Source organism: Lepidochelys olivacea, assembly GCF_965140295.1.
Source record: "Lepidochelys olivacea isolate rLepOli2 genome assembly, chromosome: 1".
Lineage (NCBI taxonomy): Eukaryota > Metazoa > Chordata > Testudines > Cheloniidae > Lepidochelys > Lepidochelys olivacea.
In genome coordinates, this window is record NC_140411.1 from 262,328,035 (window position 1) to 262,341,965 (window position 13,931).

The window sequence follows — 13,931 nt, forward strand, 5'->3', positions numbered from 1 at the left end:
TGGAACGAAGGTGGGGCTGTGTGACTCCAGAAAAGCTGTCAACTTGCCTTCACTACACTACTCTCAAGGGCATCTGCATTCCAATTGTCAGTACACAGCCTTGTCTCCTTTTGCACTTTTGAATGTCAGTGTATGTCCTAAAAGCCCATTTCCATCTGTGACTGGCCAAATGATAGGATGGAGAATAAGCAGAGAGCTGCACACTGTCATCCATCTGTGTGACCTCCCTGTCTATTGCACTTCTCTCGAGGAATAAATTCATCCACCCTGCAAAAAGCTGTTACAGGCAGAAATCTTGCTGTTCAGCAGTTCCAATCTCCACAAACATCTCTGCACTAACCACACCTTCCCCCTGCCCCACTGATCAAGCCAATTCCAAAGAGGACTTTGAGTAAGAACTCATCTCTCCATCTGACTTCCTACACCAGCTATAGTCTACCAGACTGATGACATAAAGAGGGGAGGCTTGAGAGGAGGAGAGCTCTTTCCTGGGACCGAGACTAGTACAGCACACTCACCCAGAAGAGACAAGAATAATGGACCTTGCCACTCACTCCCTTACTTACATGCAAATCTTAACTAATTGGTTCTTCACTCATTGGGTGAACAGGTCCAGAGATCACTTGTGTTTAAGCAGGTGAAAGGTTTTCAGATAGTGTGAGCATGAGTACCTAGAACTGTAGAGGAGAAGTGGTATGTTTCAGGGAGTCAGCATATACAAACAGAACACTTTAGAAGCAGAGTAAAGGTACACAGGTGCTGCTAAGTGGAAGACTTCTTGTTTGTTTGAGAATGGGGTCTGAAATTCACTTACTGGGAACAGAAGGGCCCTACCTGCAGCAAGGGTTAGGGGGAAGCAACTCTCAGCTGTGTAGTTCCAACTACCCCCTTAATTTATTGCTGCCCTTGAAAGGAACCTCAGTAATACATAGCTAAGGGGAAAGAAGACCAGTCTGGGACTCATTATGTTCCAAAACACTGAAAATTCAAGAACTCTTCCATTTCTTTCTCACTGCACCAATGCAAGCTTCAATCTAGCATCAGAACTCAGGGGGGTAGAATAGCTAAGAAGGCACTGCCAGGGCTGTAAATTGCTAGTTGTTCATGCTCATGTGTGGATAGAAGCCACAGTGCAATAACTAATGTATGAGACAGACACCTGCAGTAGTTTTTATTGGTCAGACTTCAGCTGCTTGGAATCCATAGTTTTCACATAGCCAAAGAGATGAGTTTGTGTGAAGAGCATCCTCTTCTCCTTGAAGCCTATTCCTAGAACATGCTCAAAACTGTGCTCCAAGTTATAACGTTCTGTAAAATACCATACCTTTCTTTCCCATTAGCAGCCCTGTTAGAATCACACTCACAGAGCAATGTTTGGTCAGTGTTGCTATACTTCATTAGAGAAGCTGGTGACAGCACAGAGGGGACTTTATGGGTTCAGATGGGGGTGAGAAGATGAATTCTAGACTTCCTTTTGATTAATCTATGAACCAGCAGTAGCCAAGCTTAGAAGTAAGGGGCTGTAATTATATTGTAGGAAAGGTTCCAGTGACTTAAGCTTTGCTTTCATGGTTGAGGTCAGCAGAACCACCATCCAATGAAATTCTAGCCCCCCAAAATGGCTGGTATTTAATCATGCAAAACACATCACAGCCCTGCACAGACTCCCACTAACTTTTTGTTCCCTGCTTTCCTTTCACTGCTGTCAGCAAAAGTAATTGAGTTTGGTTCCTGCATGTTTAATACTGCTCCTCAGAGTAGAAGCCAGAAAGTATCTGCATTGAGATGGAGTAAGCATCCCAAACTGCAGGAACCTGGGTTTGTCTTTTCCTGATAGACAGGAAGCTGGGTTGTGTACAGCCAGTAATAACATTTATTCATCTAATATTAAAACCAGGCTTCCCACCCCTTAAGGGAGTGGAAATACAGCTTTACTCAGTCATATGGCCTTGCTTCTAAAATTAAGTGAACATTTCAGCCAAGCCTGAGCTTGTTTTGCATAAGACCACAGCCCATCCACCGTATTACAGCATCTCACTTCAGCACTGTAGCAGGTGCTTGTTTTCAGAGGACAGCAAAGGATTAGAAACAGCAGCTAAATTGCTTCCTAGTAAGCTGACACCCTTCCATCGTCATAGCAATTCATGTAATGGAACTCCAGCTCCCTTGTACAGTGAAGTGAATCCTCCTCTATGGGCTGGATTCCCATCCTTGCCCCAGCTCTCAAAGCCTTCCCCATCCTTTCATCACCAGGGTTTACAATGGCTTAAGAGCCAGCATATCCCTTTCCCATACTTTACAGTTTTCTCTCATGTTAAGACAGCAGCACCTCCTTGTTTTGTGCCAAGGAGATATGAACACTTCCACTAAAAGAGAGACAGGCCTTTGCTTACACTTCTCATTACATGTCTCAAGCCAGGAGACTGGGTGCGGTAGGAAATTACCAGTTTCTTCTGGCCAGACAGCACCACCTGTCCTGCCACTGTAACAACTTAGACTGCTCTTTTTCAAGACCGCAGAGACTCTCTTTGGCATTTGAACCCAATTTTGCTCTGCTTTCCAGGATGTCAAAGTCCCAGATGGGTTTGTGGCTGCTGGGCTCGTGTAACAGGGCAGCCCTTGTGTCTGTAGATTTACTTGTACAGTTCTAACGGAGGTATTTCTTGGCAGTTGCCAGCTCGACCTGGTGGGGAGCAATTACAGGAACATGGAAGCCCTGCTTTCTTGTCCACTGCCTGGAGGGGAGCAGGGTACCAGCTGGCTCCTGCAATCCTTGAAAGCATCCATCCTGTAGGGTCCATGCAGAGCAAGTTCTGACTGCTGCTAACTGTTTGTCCACCATGAGAGGAGGCCCAGGCCAGGTTCACTGATGGATCCCTGTCCAGAAAGAAGGAAAAAGAATGAGATGAGAATTTAAAAAGATTCAGAGGCAAGTAGATAGGAGTGAATGTTTGATCCAACTTAGCAGTCAACTGGGGGGGGGGGGGGGGAAATATCTGAGTTATCTACTGGAATCCTCCTTTCCTCCCTGTCTCACAATGACCCTCAGAAGTCCAGCTTCCTCCAGACCTGATCAATACTATTTCAGATGTTCATAGATTCATAGATATTTAGGTCAGAAGGGACCATTATGATCATCTAGTCTGACCTCCTGCACAATGCAGGCCACAGAATTTCACCCACCACTCCTAAAAAAGACCTCACACCTATATCTGTGCTATTGAAGTCCTCAAATTGTAGTTTGAAGACTTCAAGGAGCAGAGAATCCTCCAGCAAGTGACCCGTGCCCCATGCTACAGAGGAAGGCGAAAAACCTCCAGGGCCTTCCAATCTGCCCTGGAGGAAAATTCCTTCCCGACCCCAAATATGGCGATCAGCTAAACCCTGAGCATATGGGCAAGATTCATCAGCCAGATACTACAGAAAATTCTTTCCCGGGTAACTTGGATCTTACCCCATCTAAAAACCCATCACAGGCCATTGGGCCTATTTACCATGAATATTTAATTACCAAAACCATGTTATCCCATCATACCATCTCCTCCATAAACTTATCGAGTTTAATCTTAAAGCAAGATAGATCTTTTGCCCCCACTACTTCCCTCGGAAGGCTATTCCAAAACTTTACTCCTCTGATGGTTAGAAACCTTCGTCTAATTTCTAATCTAAATTTCCTAGTGGCCAGTTTATATCCATTTGTTCTTGTGTCCACATTGGTACTGAGTTTAAATAATTCCTCTCCCTCTCTGGTATTTATCCCTCTGATATATTTATAGAGAGCAATCATATCTCCCCTCAACCTTCTTTTAGTTAGGCTAAACAAGCCAAGCTCCCTGAGTCTCCTTTCATAAGACAAGTTTTCCATTCCTCGGATCATCCTAGTAGCCCTTCTCTGTACCTGTTCCAGTTTGAATTCATCCTTCTTAAACATGGGAGACCAGAACTGCACACAGTATTCCAGGTGAGGTCTCACCAGTGCCTTATATAACGGTACTAAAACCTCCTTATCCCTACTGGAAATACCTCTCCTGATGCATCCCAAGACGACATTAGCTTTTTTCACAGCCATATCACATTGGCAGCTCATAGTCATCCTATGATCAACCAATAATACTCCAAGGTCCAGAGCATCACTTGAAGGCAAAGTACCCACTGGCCCACACACAAATACCCCACTCCATCACTGGGAAGGTGCAGTTTAAAGGAGCACCAGCACTAATTTAGAGTCTTGCCTTTCCGCCGTGCACAAGCCTTTAGATCAGAAGTTCTTTGGGGGGAGAACCGGTTTGGCACAAGGCTATTGTGCAGCACTAGGTGCACTGCTATTCCCTGTGCACCAGGCAACCTCACTCACTGCCTTCAGCCCCCTCCTCAGAACTTCATCCCAATGTTTATTACACTGACAAAGACACCAGATACATATTTAATAAAGTTGATCTCAGTAACCTCATCCTCAACCTTTGTCATCCTTCACTGTGTTATCTCTAATTTAGACGGTACGCTACTTGGGGAAGAGGCACTGTCTCTTTAAAATGCCATGCACATCTATGGTTCTGTAGGAATTATACATAGTTACCACCAGAGTGTAGGGTGCCTCCTTCTTCTGCACCTCCTCTGTGGCGCCAGAGGTGGAGGCCTCTGTGGAGCTTGGACCTGTAGGGGATGTGTCAACAAAGCTCTCATCCACTATCCGGAAGCGGATCTCCTCCCCCGTGTCCATATACAGGTCATGAGCCCCTTCTTCTGTCTCGTACTCCCACACCCAGACCTGCTCTGCTTCATCGCTGGCCAGCTCAAGTCAAGGCAGTAAAACACATCATGAGAATCCAGTGGTTTTCTCTCACTCAACAGACCGAGAGCCCTCAGAGCAGGAGGACTGTGGTTTGAATCCCAGGATTCACCCTCTTCACACGTTTCTCAAACTGCACCGCACTTCTCCAAGCAGCTCTAAAACCCAGGTCCTTTTAGCTTAGCTTTACAGCAGCACAAGCTTCAAGGCATAAGATATCACCTGGGACGGAGTCAAAAAAAGAATTCTCCCACCATGTAACCAATTGGTCAAGTGCATCATGTAGGGCAGGAGAATTGGCCACTGATGGAGGCAAGTTACAAGACTGGAGAATGTCTCTGCTGTAGAAAACCCCCCCAGCTGTTCAGGTGACTCTGCCATTAATTTCTAACAGGTGGCAGAGTAACCCTACAAGACCCACTTGGTGTGACCTGAAAGGGATTAGCTGTCTAACTCGGACAGCTGACTGCATGGGACTCTGGACTAAGCATGATACTCTAGCTGCTGCCCCTGAGCCTCTTTATAGTACAGTATGGGGCATGCAAGGTTTCAGGTGACAAGAACGAACTGTAGCCACTTCCCTCCTTTATTTAAAAAAAAAAAAAAAGAAGTCAATGTGACAGACGGTTAGAGGATACAACTTAGCTGGCTGCTGCAGGGACTCTGGAGGGATGACAATGTCATCGAAGAAACCAAGAGAAACTGCAAAGCAAAGAATCAAATTAGGAAGAAAAGGATCTTGCCATCAGTGACGGAGTACATTAAAGCGGTATAACATGGTCTTTTTTTTTTTTCCCCAGTGTGAAGTACAGTGTATCAGTTGTTGTGCCTGCTTAAGTCCCCCTAGCAGATCTAGAGCTCTACAGTCCCACTCCCCCTGTTCTTTTAAGTGTTTCTCTCTTGCAGTTGCTGCGAGAAGGTCCCTCACAACAAGAAAGGAGAGTGACACCCTGACCATAAACCGATTACTGTCAAATCCACAAAGTAAACAAAATGTTCACTAACTTTTGATGCAGGGAGGGGTCACAGATGCTGCACATAATCACAGAAAGCAAGAGAATTCCGACCACTGTGATTAACGGTTATAATATACCCCTTTAACCAAATGACTCTTAGAAGCCATGCTAAATGAACTGACAAAGCAAACCTATGCCTCCATCTACCAATGAGCTTATCCACCTGCACAAACTAGTGGATCCAAGCTCTTCTGAAATGTGCACCTATGGGACTGAATAAAGGTGGTTTGTGGGTCTGGGCAAAACTCGCAAGCAAGAGGGCCCACAGCCTGCCCCAAGTCTGAAACTAGCAATTTAACTAAGGGCTTGTCTACACTGGCAATTTACAGCGCTGCAATATTCTCGCTCAGGGGTGTGAAAAAAAACACACCCCTGAGCGCAGCAAGTTTTAGCGCTGTAACGCATGAGGTCGGGGTCTCCCCCTCCCCCAGGACTGGTTGCTTCTGACAGCTGTCATACACACACATCCACTCCTTCCACAACAATGAATTGCTTTGTGTCCCGAGGCAGTGCATAGTGGGACAGCTACCACAGTGCACTCCTCTCATCTGCAATGCAAGTGCTGCATATGTAAACACACTCTGATGCCTGTGGAAAACAATGTGAACACAAACCAACACTTTTCTTTTAGTGCTCTTCTATCACCAACAATACTGTCAGCGAAAAAACTCTGCAAGTGTAGACACAGCCTTAGTTACTATTGACCCAAGCCAAACAGAAATAATGACTTGGGGTTGAACATCTCTGTATCTCAAACCAAACCAATCTCATAGCCTAGGGTGCTGGATTCAACACAATGCCCAACAGCTATGGTATCCCTAGTATTAGAAGTTGCAATTTACCATGAACTCCATCCTGACTGCAGCCTTTAATCTCCCCGATCAGAATCTCGTCCAGAAAGGGATGGAATACCACATACCGGAAATGCACTGGAAAGAAGCAAAGATGCTAGGTCTGAGAGAGTCACATACTTAATTTCCTCTGGGTGACAGCCATTTAAAAATAAAAAAAAAAAAAATCTACCCCACACCCTCCAAATCTTGTATCTGATATTTCTTCAGCAGCTTTCATCCCATGTCAACGATATCAGGAGCACAATCAAACTCCCACAATACTTTTAAGTTCTCAGGAATCATGTGGTGTGCATATAACTGGTCTAAGTAATTGCACAACCTTGTTACTGTAACACTCACCAGCCTATTGTTTGCCAAGCTTGCTTGTTATTTTTTGTATTGGACTGGAAACTTCTCAGAGCAGAGACTACTTCTTTCTGCCTAGTAGAATGGGATCCTGCTCCTCCTGTTGGGCATTACTACAGCGCAAATAAATAATACCACCAAGCTCCTATCAGTAGATCTCGGTGCACTTCTCAAAGGTCAGTATCATTATTCCCACTTTACAGAAGGGGAAACTGAGGCATAGAGCTTGGAAGTGACTTGCCGAAGCAGGTCAGTGACAGAGCTAGGAATAGAACCCAAGTCTCCTGAGTCCCAGTCCCGTGCCTAAGCCACTAGCCCACACTGCCTAAATAACGCACTTAACCACTGAAAAGCAGCTGCCACGGAAGTGGAAGGCAATAGTTGTATGACAATGCACAGCAATGCTACATAGGATAGATGTTCGTGAGGCTCAATTTTAGACAAATTCCCACTTTGATTCCAGAAGTGGACTTCAAAATATTATCTTTGAAGCTGTCTTTTATTTATTTACTTATTTTTATAAAAGGTATTTCTCCAGCCCAGGAAGGGATGGGAGAAGTTGCTCCAAAGTAGTTACAACCAACAGAGAGAATTCAAGTTATCACAGAATTTCAGATAGGCTCCCCCAGCAATCTCTATACCAATATTTATTACTACATATTAGATTGTGGGAGCACTGTAAGTATGATAGACAATCAACACAAAGAGACAGGTGCTTGTCCCAACAACCTTATGAATTAAAAAACTAGAGGAAGGGATGGTCAGAGATATAATATACAAGCAAAGCGGCCAGGGTGGGGATTACCTGCTCAGATGGATTCTCTTTCTGCTTCTTAGGTCACCCCCCACAATAAAGCTCCTGGAATCCAAAACCCTGGCTGGGTATTCCGATGATTGGCAAAGCAGAACGTAACCCAGCTTTGCTCTTCTGCAGGGCTGATACTAACCAAACCAAGTCTTTCTCCAGTGTAAGTTAAACGGATAAGACTGTGGTGATGGGAACAGAGGTGGACACACATCTGGAAAGGCCAATTTTAGACAGTGTCACTTTTCTCACCACAAACATTTTGATGTCTCAACCCTTTGTTACCGATTAGGAACCCGCCTGGCTACTGGGACACTATGGGTGTCAGAGGGGCACTGCAGATGCTTTCTGTAATAGATGGTATTTACCTTAAGGAGTGGCTGAGATGCAGGAAGCAGGATAGTGGTGGTGAGTGGTGCTCAGAAGCATGATAAATTCTACAGCTTAACACATGCCCAAGAGTCGTATACAGTTTCTACTGCAGGCTACCCAATACTCAGGGACAGATACTGAATTAGTTTTCTCCGTCCAGTGGAAGGGTAGGGGGTAAAGCCCACTCCAGTGGCTATTCTGGAACACAGGTGAATTGGCTTAACTATTCACAGGCAAAAAAAGCCTTTAATACAGAATTGAGGTTGCAGGTGCTCAACCTCTTGCCCTTCCAGTATGGGAGAGTTTAAGTTCTCAAAATGCAAATGTTGCAGAACAAGGAAGTGTGGTGCTAAGGACCCCCTGAACAAATGTTAGCACTACAAGAAAGAACCCTCAAACATAAGAAAGTCAGGAAATGCAATTAAGGCCATACTTCCCACACAACATAACCTTCACTTCGCCCCCTTGGATCCCCACCGTGAGGAGTCCCTCAGGCAAATCACAAGAGGAGGCAATGGAGTTGGATGCCTCCCTACACATAGTTGTCCAACTAGCAGCAAGTAGTTCCCACAGCAGTGGTGCTGCTCAGAGCATAGAGAAGGTCTGTTGGAGTGTATGAACAGGTGAGCCAATTTAAAGTTGCGGTGAGCACACAGAAAACAACAGCTTTTGACAGGGACAGGTGATGCTCCTCTTGGGACCTCTACCTGGGTAGAGTTAAGGTTGTGAGGCTTGAACCATTCCTGCAACCTTCCTAGTATAATTAGAGACCTGAAGGAATCCTGAGACCCACACAGCTTAGGAAAAGCAGTAGCAGACCTTTAGTGTGCGATGCACCATCCCCAGGAAATATGTACGAGTCTTCCAGCTTTGTGATGTCATACAGACAGATGCAGAGGCCAACATTATACACAACCTGTTCAGAGAAAAGCCAATGAGCAATAAATCCCTGGAGTTGTAAATCTCTGCAAATCTCTGCCCCACACCACTCTCAAACACAAGTTTTTAAGCAGGAAGCTCATGCAAATGGCCAACCAGATGAGCTGCCATAGGAGGAACTGGACAAGAGATCCATGTGCATCAGATCAGAGCACTGTAGAGGTGCAAGCCTCAGCTCTTGTGAGGAAAAGACAGTGCACACCCATCATTACCTTCTAGGGACCCCTCTGGCTCTCTCAGAGGTATCGGAGGGCACGTGTTGACCTACTCCAGAAACAGCACTGCTGCAACCTGAGCCTTTTAGGTTGTTGCCAAAGATGGGAAAATGGGAGAAGTGAGCCCTATGAGTGGCTTAGATAAACACCACCACCCGGATGAGAAATACAGCATTTCCAGAACTAGCTCTTCCAAAGGCCAGAAACGCCCCTTGCTGGGTAGTCATGCCCTTGAATCCCTTTCTGTAAGAGACATGCTTCATTCAGAAGTCACGAAGATTGTTGGCACAGGTGAAGAAAGCCTTTCCCCTCCATCAGGGTGCACCCATCATTAACTCTAGGCCCATCAGTTGATACTCAGGTCAGAGGGAGCATAGGTTTTTTCAGAATAATGAAAATACTGAAGATGTCAGTATACCCTATGGGCCCGGGACTGCCTCACAATCCAAATTACAAATAGAAGAGACCTAGTAGGTCCCAACTTGCCCATTCATCCCAGTCAGTGGAAGATGATTCGCTATAGTGTATTAAGTGTCCCGACAATGGGGCTTCTGCCATTCCTTTAGGAGATTGCTCCTCAGCCTATCAGAAATCTTTTCTGATGTTCAGTTCTGTTTAGTTTTATCCTGCTAATTTCCCGACCCACAAAAGACCCTGAACATTCCCTCTCTTTCTTTGCTGTTCAAACACTTGTAGACATCATCGCATCTCAAGTCACTGGTGGCCAACTGAGACGTCTTTAATAATCTTTCCACATAAGTCACTCTTCAGAGCGCGCAATCATTCTTGTTGCTCTTCTCTGAACTCCCTCCAGTTTATCAGTTACCTGTGTAGAACTGAATGCTGCAATCTAATCATAGTCCCAGTATTTCTATATATGAGGGGTTGTGATCTCTCTGGTCTGTGTTATGATGCCTTTTTATATGCTGTGCCAAATCTCATCAGCTTTTTTGTTGCCAGATCACATTTCAAGTGCTTAGTGCACAGCAGTGAGATACTATCACCCCATGAAAAGAAAAGGAGTACTTGTGGCACCTTAGAGACTAAGGTGCCACAAGTACTCCTTTTCTTTTTGCGGATACAGACTAACATGGCTGCTACTCTGAAACCTATCACCCCATGGTTTCTTTCAACATTACTGCCTTCAAGGCATTTGTCCAGCCAAGACGTGTAAATTTGCATTTTTCCAGGCTGAGTCTCCTATTGCTACTTCCTACTCCTGCCAACTACTCTAAGTTCCCTTCATTATTTCTCTGCCCCATTTGGCATCCTTCTCAGTTCAGTATTCCCTCGGAATATCATTACTGTGCTCTTTACCCTCCTTGTTCTACATAATTTGAGATCACATGAAGTAACGCCAGAGCCATCACCTTCTCCAACTCAATATTTTTGATCATTACCCTTTGTAGATGGTCCCTTAGGTAGTTTTCAGTCTTTGTAATGGTCCTCATATCCAAACCAGTCTGAATTTAATTTTTTGCTACTTACGCTGTCACCCACAGCTACATAAAAGTCTGGTTCACATGTTCAGTGCTCTAAGCTTTACCTTGTTAGCTAACTTCTTATTTAGTTCTTCAGCAATGGAGTCATTGAGCTTCATTTCAAACTGCCACGGAGGAATCCGTACCGTATCCATCATCTCCACTAGAACAAACATGGCGGCTAGTAGCAAGAGTCCCTGTAGAAAGAGAGCAGAGGGCCAATAAAGTCTGGTCTACACTACAAAGTTTTGAGAGCATAGCTATGTTGGCTAGGAGTGGGGGGAAATAAAAATCACACACAACTAGCCGACATAGCTATGCCGGTAAATCCCCCAGTATGCAAGCAATTATGCTGACAGAAGCATGCTTCCGTTGGCATAACTAATGTTGCTTGGGGAGGTGGTGGAGCTATGCCAGGAGAACCCCCTATGCAGGCCAAGGCTCTGTAGTGTAGATAAACCCTAAAAACAGAAGGACCCTTTCAGATCAGGGGTGGGCCTTTAACAGCTCATAACGGTTGGGTGAGGTGTGTAGGAAATCGTTCAGTCCCTGCAGCATAGACACTTCATTCGCATGGAATGTCTATAAAATCTGGCAGGTTCAATAAAATACTCAAATGATTCAGCTATGCAGCAAAATGATCTTTTAGATTCACTTTGCTAGCTGTCCTACCCAGTAAACCCCAAATGGTAACTTTCTATTTTTCCATTCAAGTCTCCAGCTCAATGCTTTATAATCATGAGTTCTTTGGGACAAAGATTATCTCTTCTTTATATGCATGCACAGGGCCTAGCAACTGGGTTTCTAAGCACTACCCAATAAGAGAGCTGAGAAAGGGATCAACATAATTGCTGAGAGCACATCCACAAGACAAGCTCAAGCGTAAGTGAGGATGTGTCCCCCCTGCTGGAAGTGAAAGGAAGGGCTCCTGAGAGAGCATGATTGAAGGGAACTTTGGTTCTTAGCTCATCCAGAAGATTCTGCACCACTCCACTACCTGCTTAAAGGACAGGTTAGGCCACTGTCAAAAGATGCCACCTGCCCACTGTCACAAAAAAGGGATCTTCAATTGTGAGTTGCGGGGAAGAAATGGCATTCATTCATACAAACTCAGGAGCAACCCTTTGAACCCACACTGTCTAATCCCTCCCCACTAAAAATACAATCCCCCACATATAGGAACAAACAAAGGAAAATCATTTGTTTTTTTAAAAAAAGGAATTTGTAATAGCTATTAAGGTGATGGGCGCATTACAAATCCCTAAATTAGATACTGTAGTTAACACAAATTGATCCTTAATTACAATATGCCAGATGCGCCTGTGCCCCAATGTTAGGTAGTCAACAGTTCTGGGCTTCTTGCCACATTTGTAGAAACGCCACATTTGTAGAAAGGGACTTGGACAAAAACTGCGTAGCATGGAAGGGGGACAGGAAAATCAGTTTGGATTAGTTCCTCCAGGGGTAATCAACAAACGGACCGAGGGACACACCCAGACTACCATCGCGGTCCCGAGGCCTTTCCCCCTTAGGCAGCGACCAGCGGCTCCCGCCCGGGCCGGTCACTGCGCGCTGCTCCCGCGCGCCCGCTCCCCGCCCCTGGGGCTGGCTTCGGCCGCGCGGCCAGGCTCGCCCCGGGCCCGGAGAGCGGCGTGGCGTGGCGCAGCGTCCGCGCGGGCTGCGCTCGCCCCCCTGCGCAGCCCCCGCCTCCCCGCGCGCGACAGTAGGGCTCGCGCAGCGCCCCCACCGCCCCTGGGGCAGCGGCCCAGCAGAGCCGCCCGCTCTCCATGCCCAGGGCGCTAACGGGCCCGCGCGTGGCCCACCAGCGAGCGAACCGGGGGGGGGGAGAGAAGGGAAGTGGACCCTATGGTGCCGCAAAGCATGGCGGGATACATAGACGGCTCCCGGAGGACCAACGTGGTTCCTCTCCAGGCACCTGCCCTGCGGCCCCTTTGAGCCCCCCCCCGTGCACCCACCTCTCTTGGGTGCAGCGCGCACGTGGCAACCGCAACACCGGTGCCAGCAGATCGTCCCGCGCCCCGGCAGCCTCCTAGTTACCGGCCAGGTGACTTCCGGTGGGCTGGCCAATCGCCTTTCCTGGGCGGGCCGAAGGGGTTGATTGACATAGGGAATCTGTATCAGGTGACCAGGGCTCCCCCAATCCCCGAGCGAGGAGCGAATCGGGTCTACCTCTGCGGTGGGGCGGGCGGGTTGTTGCAGGCTGCGCCATTCCCCTACCCCCCCCTCAGTTGCAGGGACACCCCTGGTCCTGCCCAGGCTCGCGGCGCAGCGACGTCACGTCCCTGCCTAGCCCCGCGCCGGGCGCGCTCTGGCCTGGCCGCGCCGCCGACTCGTGGCGCTGGTGCCGGAGAGGGCCCGGCGCGGGGTTCCGCTCGGCCCGGGGCCGAGGGAGCCGGAAACGCGCAGGGGGGAGAAGGGGTCGGGCTCGCTCGGCCCCCGCCCCGGCTGCCAGGAACGGGCCGGGGGGCAGGCACAGCACAGAGCCCCTCCCTCCCCCCGGCGGGCCAAGCAGAAATGGCGGGGGGGGGGGGGGACTTGACCCTACAGGCCTCCCTACGCGTCACCTAGGCCTGGCAGGATGTGGCGGGACAGCCCCCTGGGGAGCCAAGCCAGGGCCCGGACTGACCCAGTCATGAGGAGGGGACCTCGGTGCCCTCCTGGGGGACACATTGTGCAATCGCTAGAGCGCAGGGGAGCAAACTACAGGCCCCTCTAATCTCTGCATCCTGCTTCCTGGTTTAGCAGGTCAGATGGTCATTGGTCCAGCTCTTCAGCTACTCCAGCTGCTGCCCACACCCGACCATTGAATGGCCGGTGATGGTCATTTTGTCCGACCTTTATGCCATGCCAGGCAGACCATTGGCCCATCTAGCCCAGTATCCTATCTCTGTTGTTTATTATTATGTTTTTTTATTACAGGAGCATCTATAAGCCCTAACTGGGATTGGGGTCCCTTTGTGCTATGCAGATGCAGTTCCTGCCCCAGACAGTTTATTGTCTAAGAAGATGAACAATATACAAAGGGTGGGGGAAAGGGACATAATCAAACACATAGTTGTTAATATAAATATTTTGTAATGATGTCAATAAATAT

At 47.4% G+C, this 13,931-nt stretch overlaps 1 protein-coding gene across 4 annotated transcripts; it reads right to left on the reverse strand.

Annotated features, from left to right (window-relative positions):
* Positions 1-1,145: 1,145 nt before the first annotated feature.
* POLR3H (RNA polymerase III subunit H) lies at positions 1,146-13,238 on the reverse strand. 4 transcript variants are annotated; one of them, XM_084611166.1, is made up of 7 exons: positions 13,007-13,238; positions 10,882-11,013; positions 9,001-9,097; positions 6,648-6,734; positions 5,428-5,491; positions 4,577-4,784; positions 1,146-2,877 (listed from the first exon to the last, which is right to left on the reverse strand). In XM_084611166.1, exons 2-7 carry the CDS (start codon positions 10,990-10,992, stop codon positions 2,824-2,826), a joined length of 621 nt encoding a protein of 206 aa, XP_084467292.1. In that variant the 5' UTR covers positions 10,993-11,013; positions 13,007-13,238; the 3' UTR covers positions 1,146-2,823. The 4 variants fall into 4 exon arrangements, with proteins under 4 accessions (XP_084467292.1, XP_084467291.1, XP_084467290.1 ...); XM_084611165.1 differs by lacking the exon at positions 13,007-13,238 and adding an exon at positions 12,793-12,992; XM_084611164.1 differs by lacking the exon at positions 13,007-13,238 and adding an exon at positions 12,310-12,478.
* Between the last annotated feature and the right edge of the window lie 693 nt (positions 13,239-13,931).

Bases quoted from the DNA above. Each gene is read 5' to 3' on its own strand.
- POLR3H (XM_084611163.1), bottom strand. From the start codon at position 12,237: ATGCTACGCAGTTTTTGTCCAAGTCCCTTTCTACAAATGTGGCGTTTC. The intron at 11,014-12,120 runs GTAATTAAGGAT...CTCTTTCTACAG, and splicing joins ACAGGCGCATCTGGCATATT to GGACTCTTGCTACTAGCCGC. The intron at 5,492-6,647 runs GTAAATTGCAAC...TTTGCTTTGCAG, and splicing joins CAGTCAGGATGGAGTTCATG to TTTCTCTTGGTTTCTTCGAT.